General features: G+C 38.0%; 2 protein-coding genes across 6 annotated transcripts in view; both read right to left on the reverse strand.

Annotated features, from left to right (window-relative positions):
• The window catches only part of LOC146673757 (uncharacterized), a 40,946-nt gene extending 37,244 nt beyond the window's left edge, over window positions 1-3,702 (reverse strand). For all 5 annotated transcript variants that reach the window (XR_014910609.1, XR_014910608.1, XR_014910607.1 and 2 more), the window contains exon 1: window positions 3,620-3,702. The gene's annotated coding sequence lies outside the window, so the exon portion shown is untranslated. The remainder of the gene's footprint in view (window positions 1-3,619) is intronic.
• LOC146673758 (uncharacterized) overlaps window positions 1-20,520 on the reverse strand; it is a 40,705-nt gene extending 20,185 nt beyond the window's left edge. Inside the window, exons 1-12 of the mRNA XM_085401013.1 lie at window positions 20,474-20,520; window positions 19,359-19,473; window positions 16,210-16,551; window positions 15,526-15,813; window positions 14,650-14,799; window positions 10,753-12,821; window positions 2,734-2,779; window positions 2,410-2,517; window positions 2,190-2,251; window positions 1,591-1,701; window positions 1,282-1,395; window positions 997-1,083 (exon numbers count right to left, since the gene is read on the reverse strand). Of these exons, the coding sequence (XP_085257139.1) occupies window positions 997-1,083; window positions 1,282-1,395; window positions 1,591-1,701; window positions 2,190-2,251; window positions 2,410-2,517; window positions 2,734-2,779; window positions 10,753-12,821; window positions 14,650-14,799; window positions 15,526-15,813; window positions 16,210-16,551; window positions 19,359-19,464 (3,483 nt within the window). The 5' untranslated portion in view covers window positions 19,465-19,473; window positions 20,474-20,520. The remainder of the gene's footprint in view (window positions 1-996; window positions 1,084-1,281; window positions 1,396-1,590; window positions 1,702-2,189; window positions 2,252-2,409; window positions 2,518-2,733; window positions 2,780-10,752; window positions 12,822-14,649; window positions 14,800-15,525; window positions 15,814-16,209; window positions 16,552-19,358; window positions 19,474-20,473) is intronic.
• Between the last annotated feature and the right edge of the window lie 1,934 nt (window positions 20,521-22,454).

Raw genomic sequence — 22,454 nt, forward strand, 5'->3', positions numbered from 1 at the left:
CACAAATTAGCATCCATTACTATAATGAAATAATTTGTTAGTTTGAAATGCTACAGGGAGCTATGTACCTGCACATTAATGCTGTGGAAAGACTTCCTGTTCACATAGTCTCCTTCATTTACTGAAGGAGCAATGATTGGAATGTGAGTGCCATCTATACAGCCAATCACGCCTGGGAACCGTGAAAATAAATGTAAAATTTAAGTAGTAGTTCAAGTATCACCACATCATACATTAAGTTTCGTTCATCCTGATACCTGCAATTTTGTGGCATCCCTCTTTGATGAATCTTGTGGGTCTATGACCGGGGAACACCACAGACGAGTACAGGAGACGTTTCAGTGCAACTGTAACATTCCTGACTGCCCGACAGACGGTAGCCTTGGAAACGTGCTCAGCGTCATCAATATTATACAGGAAGCTCCCGTTTGCAAAAAACCGAAGTGCAATACAAATAATATGTACAGAACTGAGAGAATGTCCGCGATGTGTCACATGAGCAATATTAGGCCTGAGGATGTTATTCAAATAAATTATAGATTGTGCTGAAAAACGGTAACGTTCACACAGAAGATCATCAGGAAATGATAAAATGTCCAAACGCGCTCTAATCACTCTCTCCCGGCGGAGAGCTCTGCAGAGAATTTGGGCTTCAACATCTACTGGCTCTTCAAGGAAGGGACACGCCATGTCTGACACTTCCTACAGTCAGGTTTCTGACAAAGAGGCGGAGAACGTCAAGGGTTAGTTGAAGTAAACCTGCTAGGGGGCAGGTTAGCTTCACGGAGTGTGTCGTCATAGTAACTCACTCAGAATTAATCTAAACTCGCTTTGTGAAACCGAAAACCCAGAGTTTTCGTTAACTCAGGGTATACTTACTCAGAGTTTGCACTAAACCGGCTTCCTGAAATAGGGCCCTGAGCATAGACTAGATAATAACTGGGGAAACATCTGAGCTGGTTTTGTGCATGCAAAGCTGTCCGAGGGCAAACACACCTCCTCCTTTGGTGTACTGATCTCCACACTCTGCTTCTCTGGTTCAGGTTTGGTCTTCTTTAAATCATCTGACTTTGACAGCTGCAGCTGAAAGTCAGTGTCAGTGTATGTCAGCAGCATGATTGTTTGGTGATATGAGCAATACAGAGTTGCATTATCGTTTGTTATTCTGTTCCATAATTTATCAGTGTTACTGTTTTTTTAAAATTAAAAATAAAAAAAAATAATTTAAAATTGATAACATTTAAGAATTAAAGACTAAAGTATTAAAGCAAAGAGTTTAACCTCAGCATTGTCAGTCTTCAGATCTTTGTTTGGTGTCTGCAGGTTTTCATTCCCTTCATTCTGATCCTCGACCATCCGGACTTCAGCTTTTACATCTTGACTCTGAGTCTCAGACTGTTTTTTAAAGTAAACATGCAACAAAAAAAAAATCTGAATTTTAGAGGTTTTAATTTCTCTTCCGCTTCTGTTGGTGTAAATCATATTTAAGTTTTTACTGGGAGTTACTGTAAACTGACACCAAATATGAACATTACTGGAATAAATAACGATGCCTTGTGAAGAGGATAAATAATTAGAAACTCAATGTACCTCATTCCCCTCGATCTCATTTGCCTTCAGAGTCTCTGCCTTCATCTTCTTCTCAACTTCCTGCTTCTCGTGCCCTTCATCCTTCTGACTCTGAGTTTTTCTGACTTTGGACTGGGAGAGAAATGAGAAATAAAACAAGTTAAAGTGGTGAAGCACACCATTTAACATGTCTGTGGGCAGTTTGGCTCAGCCAATCTTTTCTGCATCATAGGTGAAGACAAATGAAATTAAGAGTTGTAGGCAACAAATGCACAGGTGCATAATTTCACTAACTATAAAGACTGAAACAAGCTGTCAAAAGTCAACAAATCAACACCTCTAAAAACTCATCTTGCTTTACAATGGAGTTTCTTTTTATTGTGGTATCTATTTCTTCATTTGTCTAAGTTTGTCCTTTCATCATGCCTTTACTCACAGCCATGACAGTCATTCATTTTTACACCATCTGTAATTTGTTTTTAGTGCAGCCTGTTTGTTTCTCTCTTCTGATTCAGCTCTGACTGAACCTTGTTGTTCAGGTTAGACTCCCCTCTGACACACAATTCTCTATTTCTTTTTTCATCAGAAGTAGATAAAAGTAATGTCCATTGTTTACTTACATGCTTGTTGTCATTTTCTGTTTCTCCTGAGCTCAAAGTCTTATTTTCATGTTTGCTCCCTCCTGTCAGAAACACAACAAGTTGTAGATTAGTGTTTAGTTTGATTCTTATAAATTCTTAATTAATCTGGGTGATCTGTTAAAATACAATTAAAATGAAACAAGTTATTCATAGAGCTCATTAAACTTGTGTCAGACTGAAAAATGAATTTGTAACTTACTGTTTTTCTTTTGTTTACACTTGTATGTGACAATGACAACAAGAAGAATGGGCACGGAGACAACAGTAATACAGATGCAGATAAGCACCGGAGTAGGAGTCAAATTATCTGAAGTGAAAAATTAAAGAAAACAATGAAAATAAAATAACTATATTAATATTAATAATAATCTCTAATTTAAAAAAAACAAAAATGTTTCTTTATTTGTCATCTAACTGCCAGTAAAAAATAGCAAGTGAAGAAAATCCAAGTTTTCTAAAGTATTTTTAGACACATATAAACAAGTACTGAGCTTTAGATTTGAAAATACTTGTGTCAGGTTACCTGGGCTGATTGGGAATCCAAACCAGTTTTTTAGGCTCATTTTGTTCTGGAAAACAAGAAGAAAATCGTCACATTAAAGAGATATACCTCTGCATTCATGTTGAAATGAAAAAAAAAAAAATGAAGTGGTTTAAAAACAGCATCCTAACTTTACTTTGACATATGCCAGTTTGTAAATGGTAAATGGCCTGCATTTGTGTAGCGCTTTTCTAGTCCATAGGACCCCAAAGCGCTTTACACTACATTCAGTCATTCACCCATTCATTCACACACTGGCAAGCTACATTGTAGCCACAGCTGCCCTGGGGCGCACTGACAGAGGCGAGGCTGCCGGACACAGGCGCCACCGGGCCCTCTGACCACCACCAGTAGGCAAACATGGGGTTAGTATCTTGCCCAAGGATATTTGGCATGCAGTCAGGAGGCAGCCTGGGATCGAACCACTGACCTTCTGATTAGTGGCTGACCTGCTCTGCCACCTGAGCTACAGCCACCCCGTGATGTGATGATCTATCAACACTTAACTATGATCAGACTAATTGATTTTATTTATTTTAAGTGAAAACCATAGGAGTTCATGTAAATGAGGCCTAAATTATTTGACATAATTATGCTTAAACTCTTTCTTCTCTGTAGATGGCCTTCATTGCACCACACTGTGTAATGTACAGCATAGACGGATAATAACTATTACAATGAAGGTTGTTGTAAATTTCCTCACAAATAAGCAAATACACCTTAAATCACCACAAAATCTGCATCTGAGAACTAAAGTTTTACATTTTTGAGGCTACAAGATTAGCAAGATTAGTTAGAACCACAGAGACACACATTATGTTTCTATTATACAGTAAGTTGTGCAAACAACCAAACAACCAGTATTTACCTCATAAATGAAACTGATGCATCTGCTTCCTTGCAGTGAGTGAGGCTGTGCAGCATGACTCCTTCAGCACTGGTTAAAGGAAAACACTCACCTGTGGTGACAGGAGGCGTGGTTTCTTCAGAAGTCTGATGAAAGAAAAGAATGTGTGTTGCAAACAAACAATCAGTTCATGTGATGTTAAAATGAAACTTCATCAAATGCTTTTAATGCCAGCGTGATGCGATCTGGTTAGGCAGCTGCTACAAACCTAAGGCCTTGACCTTTGACCTTTCTATGATGAAATGTTTTTTGAGTGTGTCCATACTTTACATTTGTGCACACAAACATGGACGGACACAAGTCAACCAAACACAGTAAATATGTTGCAAAAATATTGCGATGCTTGAAAGTAATTTTAATAACAAAAATTAATAAATAAATAAATGAACAAGCTATGGTTCTCCGATATTGAATGATGAATACAGTGTAGTTTAATGAAGTTAATTCAATAAGCATAAATGATAACTAAAGTTTTTCTCAATTTATTGAACAGTATTACCTCCCTGTTGTTGCTTTCTATTAAACCACATTATTGTTATTCCAGCTGCTTTTCTGATGGGTAATCTATGCTTCAGTACTTCATCTTCTCTCTTTGTTAACAACACGATTCTAGACTCATGTGCTGACTTCATTAGACCCAATGTGGGACAGGGAATAATAAATGCTACATACAGTTGGACACCAGGTCACTTTAGTCCAGAAGCTCCAGTGTTTCAACTGACCTCCAATCTACAACATGACAGTACAAATGTAGACAATGTAAAGACTCCAGAGGTGTAGTTCAAAAACTGAGAATTATATTACAGGATTTAAAGGTAATCAACCTATATTTGTCTGTGACAGGGTACTTTTTGTTTGTTTGTCATTAGTTTAAATGAATAAATGAAATTTAAATGAAGAACCTGTTTTCTGGTACTGTTTAGGCCAAAGGTTTGGAAATACTTGGAAATATCACAAAGGTCATTAATCGGGCTTTAAGAACCAACATCATACTTATGCTTTTGTCAAGTGACCAAGAGATCTCAGAGCACTGCAGCTGAAGAAAGAGAAAAAGAAACAAAGACACAGCACTACACACAATGACACGTCTTTTGTTTATGTTATTTATATTTTTTCATTTTTTCTGTCTGTTTGCATGTTTTCCACATTCACAGTATTTTTTTCCATTAAGTACCATCATGTCTTAAGCCTCTTTGTTGTTATATACAAGCATTAGAAAAAAAAGCTCCTCCCACCAGTAAACTCAAACTGTAAAGAAACAGTCGAGCACGTGACCTTCAACAGAATTCAAGGGAAAAATGCTGTGTTTGTTTAACATTTTCTCTTTAAAACAGACCCTACTTCATTCTTTCACCTTAACATTTGATCAGTTTCCTTCTTCTCTGGAAACTGGTGACAGGTGGCATATCTGAGCTCTCATTATAGTTTGAGCGTGTAACCCTGACATGAGATCTAAAGAAATAAAAGGAAAACTGGACAGCAGGCAAGGCCTGTTTTTTTCTCCTGCTGCTCAAAGCATTGCAAATATGCATTTTACTCATGTTAGATACAGTCCATGATCCAAGGAGATCCCAAAGCACAGTGGTCTCATGACCAAAAAACAAATAAACAAGGAAAACAAAGAACATGAAATCAGTGTCAATCAAAATCAACTTCTAAAACCCACTTTCACCAAGCTTAACGTTTGATATTTAATAGTAATAATAATAGTAAATGGTAAATAAAAAATAAATAGCATGGCTTCACCATAGAACTATTATTACAGTAATATTAGGAATATGGTATTTCATCTTGTATTTTCATCATTACTACATTAACCTGTAAATACATATAAATACATAAAGAGTAAGTTATGTGTATTGTCTCAAGCTAAACTCAGAGCAATTGCAGCCAATAATAAGTATCTGGAATCGGTTTGCCTTCAAAAACAGAATTTAACGCTCTCTGTATATTGTTTCACTATTATTAGTTGTCCATTTATTATTATTTAAGCTAATCAAATAAATCCTCCTTTTAGTTTTGTGCCTTTATTGAAGTTAGTGTTAGATTTGTATTGTTTATTCTCATTTATGCTTAGAAATATTTACTCATATATGCTCAAAGTATATAATCATTTGTAGAATATCTCATCCTAGGAGGTCTGTAACAACTCTGTGTAGCATGAAGAGGGGAGTGCATTCACTCCTCTACACAGTGTTCTGGCATAGATCACACACCTCCTAGGAGAGGTCATATCTTCTCTTGCTGATATATGGTATAGCAAACACACGTATATCTGTTTGAGTGTAAGAGTCTCTTGCTTAGATGGACCTCTAGACTCCTGGCACCAGCTTTGGGGAGTCTTCAAAGGGTCACACTCTGACCCCCCACACACACACTTACACAACGCACAGGCAAGGTACTCTTTGTTTGTATGTAGACGTCATATGTTAATGAACCTATGTATATTCATGTAACCTCAATAAAAGAGCAGTGTTACAGGGGAGCAGACGAGAGCGACTTGTCGTGGTTCTCTCCCTCATGCATAAGTAACACGAAGAACTTTGCCTACTTGTGTCTTGCTTTTGCTGTGTAATTAAATTGTCTTGACCGTTCCAGCGAATAGGTTCAAACTACAAACCTATCAGTTAGCTTTTCTAACCTTCACTGATCTAATCTAAGAAAAGAGAAAACAAAAGAATAGAAGTATTTATGTACTGAAACACAAGCAGGATTATGTATAATGACAGCATGAGGTCACCACAAATATTCAGTTCATTCAGTGTAATAACAGCTGCTTCACTTCTTTATCTCAAGTTCTGATCAGTTTCCTGTTTCACTGGAATGACACTGCTTTAGACTGTGGTGTTCTGTTACAGTACAAAATGTTATCAAATGTTAAATGGGATCAGCTTCCATGGTTCCCATTTTTCCTCAAGTTCAGCTTTTTAGGACACTCGTCTCTGTCAGTGCGTCCCAGGGTAGCTGTGGCTACAATGTAGCTGCCATCACCAGTGTGTGAATGGGTGGATGACTGGATGTGTAAAGCGCTTTGGGGTCCTTAGGGACTAGTAAGGCGCTACACAAATACAGGCCATTTACTATAATTGTTGCTGTGGCAATACACCTTACAAGTAATGTTAGCATAACAATACGTGAATAATGACAATGCTGACATGCTGATGTTTTATGTTATATGGCTAGTATGTTGGTTCAGTATGTCACAGTGAAAACATTTCTTGAATAGGACATTACCATTTGTTTTGATGAGATTTGGTCATTAAGTAATGAAAAGCACTTTAAGCAATTTAAACCTGAGGATGTTGGAGAACAAATAAATAAATCACCTTGGCATTTAATCTCCTGGTTGTCTTTAAACCACAAATATAAAGCAAGAAGACAGTTCTCTGGAATCAACAAACTCTGACTTTATCCATCAAATGGTTGTTGGCGTGCACTAATCTGGACCAAAGACTGACCAGCAGACACAGAACAACCCTGTCACCCCTTTGGCAGACCCATAAATAATGCGGGCATTCAGAATTTTCCAAAGGCTGTGACATACAAAAATACCACAAGAAATCATATTTACAGTAATCAGAGTAGCTGGTAAAGCAATGTGTTCAAGGTTTCCAAAAGTTAATTCTGTTCATCTGGACGTAGCGTTTTGTGGGAGAAACGTTTCATCACTCATCCAAGTGACTTCTTCAGTCTCAGCTGACTGCAGCTTTCCCCAAATCTTATAAACAGTACATTTGCATAATGACTGAAACCAGCCCACTGAAGGAACAATGGGCTGGGAGGTGAATTCCTTAATCTTATTTATGCAAATTCTCATGACCATTGATCAACAGCCACTGACCAAACATCCAGATGAACAGAATCAACTTTTGGAGATTTACTTACCTGGATAATTGAGCATGCAACAAGACGTCCTCAAAGTTGTCTTGAGTCATTAATTATCAGTTGAAACAATGAAGGTCAACACCAACAAACGACCTGAGCCTCAACAAGCAAGGTGTCAAGAATCCAACAGAGGGCATCAAACGACCATGAATAGCCTCTGCAGCACTCCTTTGCTTAATAAATATCAATTCACTGCAATCCACAAGTTATATTATGAACAGATACGTTTAAGAAACTACTAGGATATAAAAAATATTATATAACAGTATTAAAAACTAAACAGGAGATCTTATAATGAACACCATTAACAAACAGCAGTGGGCCCACCCGGACGGTGTTCACATAATTGCAGGTGACTTTAAAGAGAATTTATAATGCAGCTAGACTGATAAATTACTGCTATGAGCCACAGATCAGTTATTTCCCATCATGCCCCTCTGGCATCAAAAGTTATCAGAAAAGGCACCTGTTTTGAATAAATGCGGAAACCTTGAAACACTGATTTCATCAGTGACTTCATTCACACATGTATCAACACAATTTTATCACAGACCTCAGATTAAACATCTATAAGGCATGACTAACTAGGCAAACATATGAGGATATAAAAATCTATTCAAAAAGAGTATTTGCAGTTTATATACATTTTTAAGTCTTCAGCAATAACAACTCAAAATGCATGTCACTGTCTTTTTACACCCTGTGTGTACTGATCAAACATCAACATTTTATTCAACACCTCACTGATTTACAGTGAGAAAATATTACATGTAACGGCAATACTTACACTCTATTTCCTGAATATAACTAAATGTAAAATTACTTAACTGAAGTGCTCTTATTCAGCTGTTAACAACACATGTGGACCAACGTCAGTGAAGAAACATGATTCTCACCTTCAGGAACATTTTTGGGTTCAATATTTTGGTCAAGAACATTATTAGACAGTATGAGTGGATGTGACAGTGCTCCTCCTAAACCACAGGGAATATTAAATATCCCAGTAAGAAGTACAAAAATGTAAAGATGATGTTTTAGCAAGCAACCATAAGAAAACTATGACAAAAAACAAAGGACAACTGAAACTGACGTTTTGGGGTTTTTTTTCCAGCCATTTGGTCACAAAATAAACTGTAAGACATTTTTAAACTTGAATCGAATGAAACTGGATGAACAGTGTGAGGATCACCAGAGTTAATGACAATATGTCATCTGGAGGCTGTTGAAAGAATAAATTGTCTTTCCTTATGAGGCTGGTGAGCTGCAATGAGATTTTTGTGAAACTGAAGCTATGTTATAAAAATAATTTGTTAGTTTCACCCGATACTGCTGGATAAACCAAAACTCACTCAGGAAAAAGGTCACGCAGAGCTCAAGTTTTCACTCGCGAGAGGGAAGCACTTGTCTCCAACCCACTTCAACTTGCTTCCCCTGTGCAGGTCGTTTTTATTGTTTACACACATAAATATTCATAAAGCTTGTTGCTGTTTTAACTAAGAAAAATTGCTATATATGGTTACAAAGTGTGTTGTGCAAGCGTAGTTATACGATGTGTGTGGTTATATGATGTGAGTGCAGCCCTCCCAGGATGTTGTCGTTATCTTGTTCCGCCAGGTGGCTTCCTTCATTGAGTAGAGTCTGTTCTTCTCAAGGCTGCTTGTTCCCCTTATGGAGGTCGTGCACATACTCATATGGGTGGGTTACATAGGGAGCAAACAGAAGCATTCTAGCTTTTCAACCTACAACACATACATTAAACCTAAAATTGTTCATAAATATTTTTTTTTACTTTCTGGTCCTGAGGAAAAAAAGCTTTGGACTTTGTGGTATGTCTAATCTCACTAATAACAGTACTTTAAAAAATCTGTTTGTCTGTTCTTTGTATATTTTTGACAAATATTCAGACTTTATTTATTTATTTTGGGCACATTAACAACTCTGACATTGTTAGGATGAGGTTTTCTATTACCAGTGTTCCCCCTTGAGTCACTGCTACATCTTCCACTTTGTGAGGAGATTCTGTAACATTAATGCATTTTAAGTCTCATGAATATAAGTTTACCATCACCTAAGTACAACACCTTTATCCTAACCCTCCTTCAACCATAATTTCAGATTGAACCCTAGAAGCAAATGTTAACTCTGGTGAAAATTGTTTTAAAATCTTGGATTTGTTCAGAAGGCTGTGATTTAAATTAAAAACAGGACTCTTCACCACATTAACCTTTTAAGGTGAAAAGTGGTTTTATTACACTGAATGATGCATCATGGCACTCAGACTGTTAATCACTGGTAACAACCTGTAAATAACACCACATTACAGTCACTATGAGCAGAAATGAATATATGTTTACAAAAAATAAAAGTTATTTAAAGTCAGCTAGTGCTGAAAGTTCCAGTTCCACTCATTTTTCTTTTTTGACATATTTTTGATGGCAGAAGCTCCATCCTCGTTCGGTGAGATATAACTTCCATCCATTATATTTTTCAGGGTCGCGGGGACTATCCCAGCTGCATGTCTTTGGACGGTGGGAAGAAGCCGGAGTACCTGGAGGGAACCCATGGAAACACGAGCAGAACATGCAAACTCCATACAGAAAGGCCCCAGCCTGATGGTGGAATTGAACTCAGGACCTTCTTGCTGTGCGGCAACAGTGATGAACACAGTGCTGCCCAAGATACAACTTATCATATTTAATTTGAGCTTTTCCTTCATCCTCCACTTGATAATCACCTTTTTCATTTCAACACTGCCTTTCTTCAATGATCTATTTTCCTCATGTCTCTTCTTCCTCTCTGTGGCTCCTGATCAGAGTACAAACATAAAAAGAAAAAGGAATTTGCTTCTCCTGAGCTGATCTTTCTGTTTTTCTATAACTGCTGAAAACTAAAGTCCTGAATGTTAATCCACCTCCATCTGATCCTGCTGGTTTTCCTCTCTCTGTTGTTCTGCCTCCAGTTTTTCTCTCTGTGTCTCCTTCTGTGCCATAAACACAGAATAAAGATTGTTTACTTCACCACTGTTTTCCTCTGCTCTCTTTTTTGTCCACATTTCTCTCCATCTGTCTTTTTTCTACAAGCTGTTCTTGTTGTGTCTCTTTTTCTCTCCATGGTTCCTGATCACTGCTCAAATGAAAAGAAAAATTAAAGGACTTTTCTTCTCCTAATGGCATGGGCTCCTCTTTATGTTCTTCTGAATATTATTCAACCTCCATCTGATCTTCATCGTTTTCTTTCAGACATTCTTGTGATTCTGTTTGAACTGGCAGCATCTGCTGATCTTTGGTCCATTGCATGGGTTCATACGATTGTGATGTTGCAGCATATTGACTGTGAGCTGCATCATGAACATTCATATGATCATCATTTTGTTTTTTCACATACTTTTTTGGCTTTTTAAAATTCTGATGCTTGCGTGGTCTTCTTTCTTCCTCAACTTTCTGTTTCTTGACTGGCAGTGTGCAGACCTCGTTCAGTTTCAGTGCATTTGGACGATGTCTACTCTGGATATTCTTTTGATCAAAATCACATGTTCGTTGCATCGGCTCCTCCTCCTGTTTTTCTTCCACACAGACTCCTCTCTCTGTGAGACTGACAGATTCTTCCAGCTGCTGTTTTTCCTTTACCTTCACTTGTTGCTCCGCCTGCAGCTCTCCTTCATGTGGGAGTTGTAGTTTTTCTCTCTCCTTGTCTTTCCTCTTTGTTTCCTCAGATCTGAGCCCTTCATTAACCTCCAGCTCCTTTCCCTGAGCTCCTTCTTTCCTCTCTGCTCCTCTCAGTTTCTCTGGCTGCTCTCTGATTTGTTCTCGGCTCTGTTGACATGTTTCCTCTGGTTGTTTCTTGTGGTTTTGTCCTTGTATTTTCAGATGTGTATCCAGTGGAACTTGGACTGATGAAATCATGCTTTCTGTCTGACCCCTCTGGTCCTCTGGTTGGTTTTTATTGTCTTTCCTTATTTTCAGTTGTCTCTCATCTTTCTTTCTTTCCCTTCGTGTCTCTGATTGAAGCCTCCTCTGGTTTTCCTCTCTCTGTTGTTCTGCCTCCAGTTTTTCTCTCTGTGTCTCCTTCTGTGCCACAAACACAGAATAAAGATTGTTTACTTCACCACTGTTTTCCTCTGCTCTCTTTTTCTCAGTTTCTGACTCTTTCATGTCCACATTTCTCTCCATCTGTCTTTTTTCTACAAGCTGCTCTTGTTGTGTCTCTTTTTCTCTCCATGGTTCCTGATCACTGCTCAGATGAAAAGAAAAATTAAAGGACTTTGCTTCTCCTAATAGCATGGGCTCCTCTTTATGTTCTTCTGTAAATGCTGAAAACTGACATCCTAAATCAGTTTTTCCTGCTTGCATCTTTTTCTCTCTTTCACTTTCAGCCACCTCAGGTTTCTTTCCCCTTCCTGGCATCTCCTTTTCTTCATCCGTTTCTTGTTCTGTTGTAGACTGAGACACTTTTTCAGTCATAATAAACTGATTTATCCTGTCCCTCCCTGTCCTCTGTGTTTTTATGTCATCTTTATTTCTCTGCTCTCTGATGTCCACATCATGTGTTTCATGTCTTCCTCTCCTGCTCTGTTCTTCATGTGTTTCTTGTTTCATTTTAAACTGAGGCTCAGTTTTAGTCACAGCAGATGTTTTTGTTTCTGAACTGTCAGTGTCCACTTCTTTGCTCTGTTTCTTTTTGGTTTTTTTCATGACCATTTTCTTTTGTCTCTTTTTCTTTCCACTGTTGTTCACATCACCCTTTTCTTCGCTTCCTGTCATATCCTGTGTTTGGTGTTCCATCTTAATCAAAGACTCTTTCTCATTAACAGTAGATGCATTTATTCTCCTTTCTTGTGGACTCTCAGTGTCCCTTCCTTGCTCCCTTTCTGTCTCATGAACATCGTGTTGTGTTTCTCTTTCCGATTTAAAGTTTTTCTCTTCTCTGTTGCCCACATCATCTTCTTCTTCTCTTCCTGTCACTTCCTGTTCTTCTTTTGTTTCTTTTTCTATTGTAATCAAAGACTCTTTGTCATTAACAGTAGATTGATTTATTCTCTTTTCTTGTGGACTGTTTATGTTCTTTATTTGTTCTGTTTCTAAAACAAACTCATCTTGTTTGGTTTCTCTTTCATCTTCATGTCTTTGGTCTTCTCTGCTGTCCACATCATCATCTTCTTCTCTTCCTGTCATGAGTGGTTTGCTTTGTTCTTCCACCACCTGCATCCCACTGTTTTTAGGGCTGATCGTGTTTTTCTTCCTGGCCTGTTCAGCTCCGTCCTCCTCACTCTTATTTTTTTCTGTTAAATAAAAGAAGCAGGAGAAAAGGATGAAGAACAATATGAAACAAAGTTCTTGTTGTTTTTTGGTAAGTGGGTAAAAGTGAGAAAAAATAAATAAATAACACATTAAAGTATTTGAAGCAACCTCAATAAATGAGCAGTGATTGAGATTTGGTGCCATCTAGTGGTGAATTTACAGATTACAACCAACTGTTTGCCTTGCGGATGCACAGAAACAGCAGCAGACATCACCAGTGTTTGGGAGTAACGCAATACATGTACCACCGTTACATATTTAAAATACACAAAATGAGTAACTGTATTCCGCTACAGTTACCGTTTAAAAAGGTGGTATTCAGAATACAGTTACTCTGTTGAAATAAATGGATTACACGGCGGTATTTTCCAGTTTCATATGTTAATCTATGCCCTCTCTATTTTTGGTATTTCCACGTCGTGGAAACCAAACAAAACATTCATTAAGAGGCTCTAATGTCTGTGTCTCAATCTCACAGCCCATGTCACCTCTACTTCCGGCCCGCATACTGACCTGAAGAAATATTTTTGAAAGTGATTGTTCAAAAACTTATTCAATATGAAGGCAATAGGCAGAGTGTTACAGGCACAGCCCTAAAGAATGTAGCCTCATGTTCAGTGTAGCCCAGTTGTAACTAAGCTATTAAGACTCGACTGCAGCCTTTCAACTCCTCTTTCTGTCTCTCGCTAGCAAAGTTGACCCAGACAACAAAGTAAAGCTAGTTTTCGGCTACGCAGACCTGTTTTATATACGGGATCACTCCAAAAAGGCCAGTCTTACCTAATGTCCACCCTACTCTTACTCATTTTATATTAAGATTTAAAAATCTAGTTGGTATTGGTATGGCGAGTATCCTTCAGTAATAGTAATAAATCACACAGCAATAGTACATTCATTGTATTTGTTGGCTGTAAGAATGTATGTTGGCTAGGAAAATACAACTAGGAACCCACATGTAGTTGTTACATTACATTCATGTAGTTGTAAAAAGCACGATTATATATTAAATAATCCAAAGTATTCTGTTACGTTACTCTCATTGAGTAACGTAACAGAATACATTACAAAATACTGTTTGGGGCATGTATTCTGTAATCTGTAGTGGAATACATTTTAAAAGTAACCTTCCCAACACTGGACACCACACATGAGTAGTCATCTATATTCTTGAACTTTTTGGCTCCATCTATCTTAATGACCTCATAGTACCAAATCACCCCAATATAACATGTTGTCATGAGACTGATATCTAAAATATTCCCTCTCTCATGCTGTCTCCCTCCTCTCCCTTTGTCTTTAACCAACAGTAGCACTGTTTCCATGAGCATCCTGTTTATAAACAGCTCTGGAGACACTTGTTGTTAATCCAAGCCTCAACAGATCCGGTATGGAAATATGGGACCGGCACTGGGAGTACATCGATTTTTTGGGGGAAAGTTTGCGTCCTGTGGGTTCCTAGTTGGTGACAGTTTCTGAATATGTTTTTCTTTTATTCCATTCATTCATTCATTCAAGCCAAAATACATTCTTACAGCCAAAAAATACAATACACTAGAAATGTTGGTGGATTTTGAGTTTCTCTACTAATAAACAATGATGAGCAGAAGACAACAATTCTATTCTTCAGGTGATTTTTGTGCTAATAGATCCCTTTAAATCTTTCACACTGGACTCAGAAATATTTTTAGAAGTAACACATAAAATCATTTCTTGATAGATTGATTGATTATATGAGAAATAATATTAATCATTATTATTATTTACGAGGTTAAAACAATTATTCATCATTTAGAGAAAACAATGACTTACTGAATTTTCCTCTTCTCCACTTCCATACAAAGAAAACTGCACCAATTAGAAGAAGAAAAACAGCAACACTGACAGCCGAGGCAACAGTGACATTTGGATTACTGATTGGACGACTGGGTGGACCAGAAGGACTGACCAAGAAGAAATCATCTGAAATTAATAAAACAATTCATAATTCATTGTTTACAGTATATATTAGTACAATATCATTCTTTGATTCATATCTTTAACACTTCTTCTCTCAGACCTTTATGGGTCACCACAGCAGATCATATGCGTACATCTCTCCCTATCCCAGCATCCTCCTCTGTCACAACAACTCTCTGCATGTCCTACTTCATCCATGAATCTTCTCTGGGATTTCCCTGTTTTCCGTCAGCTCCATCTTTAATCTTTTTTCCAGTATACCCAGTACCCCCCCTCCTCCACATGTCCTATCTCAGCCTTTCCTCTCTAACTCTGTATCCAAACTTCTTACCTGAGCTGTTGCTCTGATGTATCCGTTTCTAATTTTGGTCACTTCCAATTTAAATCTTTACAACTTCACCTCTGCCTAATGTCTTTTTGTCAGTGCCACTGTCTCTGGGTCTCATAACGACCATAACAGAATTTCTCATAACAAATGTAGTAAACTTTACCTTTCACTCTTGTTGCTATCATTCTGTCACAAAGGATGGCAGACATTGACATTCGTCGCCACCCTGCCTGCTCTCCCTTCTTCACCTCTCTTGTTCACTTTCCATTGCTTGGAATCGTTGTCCCCAAGTTTTTAAAATCTACTTTTAGTATGTCTACTCCTTGGATCTTTAGTGTTACAGTTGTCCCCCCCCTTCACAGAAATGAAATTCAAACCATTAAATAAAACATTAGATTTACCTGGAACATGTATGTCTGTCTCTCTGCTCTGGCTTATTTTCTTCTGTTGGACTCTGCAGGTGATGTTGTTGCTGTGTCTCTTCTCCACAGTCACTCTGCTGCTGACAGTATAGAGGTCATCAGGACCTCTGAGGGTCTCTGCAGGTCCAGCAGAGAGGAGGTTTCCCTCACCGTCCAACCACAGCAGCTCAGGCTCTGGATACCAGCCTGCAGACTCACACTGTAACACCACTTTACTGATGGATTTATTGAGGCCTGCAAAACTGATAACAGGTGAGGAGACGACACCTGGAAAACAAAAACAGAACAGGTGATGACATTGGTTTATTAGCTATTTAAAAAAAAGAAAGAAAGAAAAAAATACAACAACAGCAACAAAAAACAAAATAAAAAACCTCTTGAATATGGTCTGGAGGTTCTTCTGAATGCACTTCTGAATATTAAACCCAAAATATATCTTTATATTTTTTGTATATATAGTTTATGCATCCAAGGTGAATGGGTAGAGTAGTATTCACAGTTTAACAGCCTACTGCCCAAAATAGCAAAGAAGACATTTTTCCACAGAACAAGGCTGTGCAGCTACTAAAACAGCACTAATGTCAACTTATGAATCAGAGTTTAAGAAAAAGTTCTACTATTTTAAAAATCCAATGCAATTACACTCATAATATTTTTACTTACCAACAACAAGCTGAACTGTAGTGTCTTTATTTAACTCTGGAAAAAAACATCTGTACGTTCCCTCATCAGACAGTTTGACTTTGGAGATTTTCAGTGAAATGTTTCCATTCTTCAGTTCGTCTGTGAACACAGATGTTCTGTTGGTGTAGGACGGATGTTTTTTAGACTCCAGCTCCACACCATCACGCCACACGAAGACAAATCTGGGGTTTAGGTCAGGTCTCGCCCACTCCACAGCCATGTCCAAAGCATCCATAACAGGGTCCAGGTTACATGGCAAAATGATGTCATCACCAATCCAAGCCACTACTGGATGAAGAGGACCAATAACCTCTGACTGACCTGATGAGAAGAAGTATATTTCCAGTGACACAAAGCTGCTGTAACAGACAGGGATTGTGTCTTAGATTTCCAGACTTTCCAGACTTATTTTACAGTTGCTGTTGAAAAGTGTTTGAAAAACCAACGATTCTCTTTTAAAAGACCAAAGTTCATCATGCACACTGTTTTTTTTTTCATCTTTGTTCAGCTTCTAAAATCATAATATTTTAAGGATTTAAGCCCAAATTTTACATGGGACGCCTGCTCACACTGTCTTTTGACTAACCAAAAATTAGAAGACCACTGTCGCCTCTGACACTAACTTCCATCACGTTTTATCCTTTTTAAATAACAAGTCTGTAAAGGACTGCAACCCCACACACTGTTCTTCTGGTTGCACTATGAGTTTTTATTGATTTTCCACTCATATGACTCTTCCCGGTTCGGCACACACATCAGCCAGCTTTTCAGCTGTCTGTACACTCCTCTGGTCTCCAACCTCACTATACAAAGGGAAAACCTCATTAGATCAATCATCTCTACCAGTCCCTCCAACCTCCCTGGCACCGCCCCTTGGGCTCACTGCACAACCCCTCCCCTGCAGCTGAGCCAGGGACCACACTTCCGCCACAAAGTCAATTCTACAACAAGTCTGAGCTGTGTGACAAAACCTTCAACTACCATAGTTCAGTTTTCAGTGCAGTAGTCAAGCTACAAGTCAGAAGAAATTTAAATCCCAATAGTAACAACTACGGCTGTCTATTATGAGACATTGTAACTATTCAAAGGTTAAAACACATAGGTATTTCAAAGATGAACTGCTCAATGACTAAAACATCTGTCAAAAAAAGGTAAAAACCCTCTGATTGTATTTTGTTGTCATATTGAAATTTAGTTGAAAAAAATAAAAGATTTTCTTAGATGCAAAAATAAATAAACTCAAGGACAGGTAAAGATCAAAGTGAATAAAATCTTTTTTTTTTTTTTTTTCGCGGGGGGGGGGGGGGGGGGGGGGGAGTGGCTTTAAAGGGATAAAGGAGCATGTGGTGGCTGCAGTGAAAAAAAAGCAAGCCTACCATCACTATGTTCACCCTGTGTTTGATGGAAAGATGGTAAGCTTTTGTGCTGCTGAAAACAAGACATTTTCATGATGTAGATGTTAATAATTGATAATGCTTCAGTGTCCAACCTAACAACCCTCTGGCCAGTGGCTCAGAGTTTTACTGGGCCATGTACATTTTTATTGGCTTATGAAATAGCTTTAATTGTTATATTTTTAAATATTAATGCAATTTAATTAACACAATATTTTATATTTTTTATCTTTCAATCTGAAAAATGTTACGAAAGCCTTGAAATAAATATGATCTAATACACCCCATGCCCGCCTTTAAACTCACCCCTGCTTGTTATGCTTGCAGGTATCACTGTCATGTAAAATGTGATGCCTACTGTCAGTTGTAAAGTGCTTTGGTTGCTCAGGTAGAGTAGAAAAGTGCAATATAAGAACCAGTACATTTACCATTTGGCCTTCAGCAAGCTTAAATGTGGTATCTAAGACTAAGTTAACAGTTCTACATATTTCAATTTAACTGCTGGAGGTTTATTGCAGATTTTTCAATGTAAAACAAACAGTGGTGGATGGAGCAGCTAGAAAGTTTGCTTTTCTTCATGTTGGAGTTTGTTGATCAGGTGCTTTGATGACTTCTGCTAGTTTTTCCTAATGGTGAGTACAGGAACAAGACTGCGGTTTTGGATGTTTCTTTCTTCACTCAACTTGAGCTCACCATCTTGATAATGGCCCCACTGTGAATGTTAATGTTTTAATGTCATTTGTGCTTAGAGATATATAATCGTTTGTATGTTGATAAAATATCTCATCCTTATTTAGGTCTGTTAAGGTTCTGTGTGCACTCTGTGCCACATGAGATGGGAGGACGTTTACTCCTTTCTGTTGTTTGGGAAGAGGGGGAAGTTCATGGGAAGGTCGCATCTTGTTTTATGATATATGGTATGGCAAAACAAACACTTTATATCTGTTCAGTTTCATGTCTTAGCTGCCCGCAATTCTCCCAGGAGGCACCTGGCGCCAATCATCTTGGGCAAACTCTTGGGAAGTGGTACAGGGGATCCAGCCCGAGTTCGGCTGGGTTCAAGTGGAAGGAATGGCTTGACCTCGGTCGGCTCCCCTCGCGACTGGTCACACGAAGAGCTCTGTCTTGTGTCTTGTTTTGTGGCCGCAGTTGGTTGTCTTAACGTTCCAGCAAGGTTTGTGCTTAGATAACCTTAACACCCACCTACTTGTTCTTTGTGGTGTGAGTGTAGACATACCCCACGTTAAACTATGACAGCATCATCATCACTGCTGCAATGACGATGAATCAGCAATCTTTGTTTTTTTTTCAAAAACTAGGAGCTGTGTAGGCTTTTTTTTAATGCAGGTCTTTTTTAGGCACAATTGTGGGTAAAATGCTCAGGTTTACATGGTGACGACTGAACACTACAGAGCTGTGCATCAAACAAAGCATCAAAGCAAAGAATTTGTCTTCAGGCTTTTTTGTAATGTAATTATTTGAATTACTTGATGAATCATTTCTGCCTTGGTAACATCATCTTATTGCAACTGACTCTCAATTTCTCAAGTCACTGCTGACTGCATTTTTAAAATATGAAATTCAGTATTGCTCACGTACATCCACATTCAGACTGGAGACAGTTACATTATTATGCCAACAGGTGGATGTAAAACTTCAAACTTCAAATCATTGTTGCGGAAATCCACAACAAAAATGATTAATAACTCTGTTACACTGATGTGTTTCACTTACCTCTGCATGGGTGTATCAGGGCAAAGACAGCAGCTGTGTAGAAAACCAGGACGCTGCACCGATCAAACAGATCCATAACGTCTCGTCCAGCTCTCACATGGAGCATGGTCTGATTCTGAAAGTAGAAATGAAAAAGCATTGTGAGGAATATGTTTGCAGCACCCAAAACCTGTTTAACAGATGCTGAAAACATCATTTTATCAGCTTATTCACCATCAGAGTCACCACCACCACCACCTTGGAGTCTGGGTTTAAAGTGAGATTAGAAGCAATAACATGGATCAATACACAGTATAATGCTATATAAGATGTGTTGGGTGTGGCCTCAGATAATATGCCATATAAAAATCTGAATGTGGATTTCTGACAAAATAATGTCATAGTTTTTCACTAACACACTTGTTTTGTGGTTGCTTCCAAAAGAGTTTTATGTTTTGCATGTTTTACAGAAAATGTTAGGTTTCAAGAAACCAAGCAGTTGTAAAGAACCTGTAAGAAAAAGAAACATGAAGCTTTCACCACCAAGATGAAAATTGTTTAAGGTTTTGCTTAGGAGGGACTGATTCACTGTATTATTTTGGGATTTTCAGAGAATGGGAGTTGGCGCCCCCTGCTGCACGTGACGACAGAGTTCCAAGTTCACTTGCAGCGACAGAAATAAACTGCAGTATAATCACGGTGAGAAAATTAATTGTGCGATTGGTTTGAGTTCGGATTTCAATCATTACACTAGATCCTAGAAAAATGACACTTTTCGTTCCTGTTTGAGGTCTTTGTCCTTCCTGCTGCGGTCAGCACTCAGTTTAGTTTCACTATCATTTACAATACAACAGCGATTCGGTGTAGAACAGATTTATACCGACAAATGTTTATTTGAAATATTAGACCATCTGAAAAGCAGAAAAAAGCAGGTTTAAAGCTTTTTAAAGTCACCATTCATATATAAATTTTCAAACCTGGCGTTCATCTGCGCACTACCGAGATCATTTCGAAAGTGGAGGAGATTCCGCCATTCCCACGGGACACACTCCACTATCTTCATTTATATGAGCCCACAAGAAAGTCCGAGCCTAAGACCTAGTATAGGTACAAAATCTGTTGAAGCTTCTGCATACCTGTTTCTGAGCGTCCTCAGCGTGATTTCAGGGAATGCTATTTCCGGTCACCTGGAGAATAAGGAGCGCTTCCGTGTTTCCTGCTTCTTTTTTTTTTTTTCTGAATTAACGCACCTTAAGCTGTGATGTATTCCGTATTATTAATGTTTGCTTGCTATGTTTATTTTGCTAAATGTAGACTTCAATCAGCTTAAAGAAATTATAGTTAGACTTAAATAAATAAATGAGTAACTTTTTTTCATCTATCACAGTTGATCACTTGGCATGTTTCATCTTTGTCCAGGTGGTGGCGCTGCACGATTACAGGTGAACAATGAAGTGCCAGGTGAGCAAAACGACTATTTTTTTTCTTCTTTGACTTTGGCCTTAATGCCCTAGAGCAGATTTCAGCACCCCGCTGCTCCAGAGATGCATGTGGCTCTTTCATCCTTCTGCTGCAGCTCCCTGTGACTTTGGAAAATAAATAATAGTACTTAATTAAAATACTTTTTTTTATTGTAGTTCATTAGTTTTTAAAATGTAATTCTAAATTTGAAGATTCATAACCTCCGATGTGTAACAACTTGCGGGCATGAGCTTTTCGACCCCTGGTACGTCACCCATGGATAAATTCAAGAAAGTAAAAGTGAAGAAAACAGAAGGTTTGATGCTATGTGGACAGAGTCATTTGCCTTCACTGAAACTGCTTTAGCAGTATGCTTCATGTGTGGTGAGAAACAACGAAAAGCCAGATGTTGCTGGGCATTTCCAGATTAAACACAATAAAGATGAAGGGGATGTCTTACGGTCCTAATGTGCAAACGCTGTGTCCTGAGATTTAGGAGCAAACATCACTTTAACCAGGTAAAATAAATATTCTAAATGACTATTATTTTGTGAATATATATTTAAGATTGTTCAGTGAAATATTTGATTTTTTTTAACCCTTTTATACACGAATTATGACAACCTCAATCAGGATTTTTTTCTTAAGTATTTTTATTCATCTTTAGGCATGAAAAAAAAAGTTTTTAGAAATTGTTTTTTAAACATGTATTTTTCAAAGAGTTTTCTGCATGCCAACTTAGATGGACACCATGCTGACCAGTGGGTGGCAGGGTATGGGGCGACACATCAGTGTCCAATGTAGTGGTTTATGTGCAATTATACCATCAACACTGACACAAATACAAGAAAACAGTATTTGAATAGCTGTCCACTCACTATGCGTGAAAGGGTTAATTGAGGTATACAGCTGACTGCACGCCCCAGCACATGTGATGAAATGATGACAGCACACAGAAGCATACAACCTTTTTGGTTTGCTGCAGTTGAATAATTTAAGCCTGGCTTTTTATTTCATAAATACAAAGAGGAATCAAACAGATACAGAACGTTTTAGTTCTACCCACAGGTGTCTTTTTCAGAGTTAAAATACATTTCTTTTTTTTCTCCAGCAGTTCATTGTTTTCTCAAATGCAATACACTAAAGTTTTCATACACAATCTACAGATTGAAAAAAAAAGAAATAGGTGGACTCCATTTCTATGCTAATATTAGATCTTAATGATGGAGTGGGATTTGTCTCACTCAAGATGAACAAACATCACAGGAGTGACTGCGGACCAGAGACACATCAAAAGTTTCACCTGTAGAGTCCAACAAAACAAACATCAGTAAGAGCAGAGAAACACAAACACACTCCAGATAAATCTAAGTTCATTGCGACTGCACTTAGCTATAAAGTCTATATTAACTCCACGTGTTTGATTATTTCAGATTGTTCTCTTCGTGGTCTTCAGTCCTTCTCGTCCTCCCGACGCTTTATATTGTAAGCTAGAACCTGCACAATATACATACACTCTCCAGGTGTAGCTGTTGGCATGATGATATTGTATATTATTTGGATTATTTCTTTATCTTGTCAAGGGCCATGTCATCATTATAAATTGTTTAAGCTGTACATGACTTTATGTTTTGTTATTTTATGTAGTCAAAGTTT

Source organism: Rhamphochromis longiceps, linkage group LG3 (assembly GCF_057381845.1).
Source record: "Rhamphochromis longiceps isolate RC_006_pf linkage group LG3, R_longiceps_female_GT1.1, whole genome shotgun sequence".
Classification (NCBI taxonomy): domain Eukaryota; kingdom Metazoa; phylum Chordata; class Actinopteri; order Cichliformes; family Cichlidae; genus Rhamphochromis; species Rhamphochromis longiceps.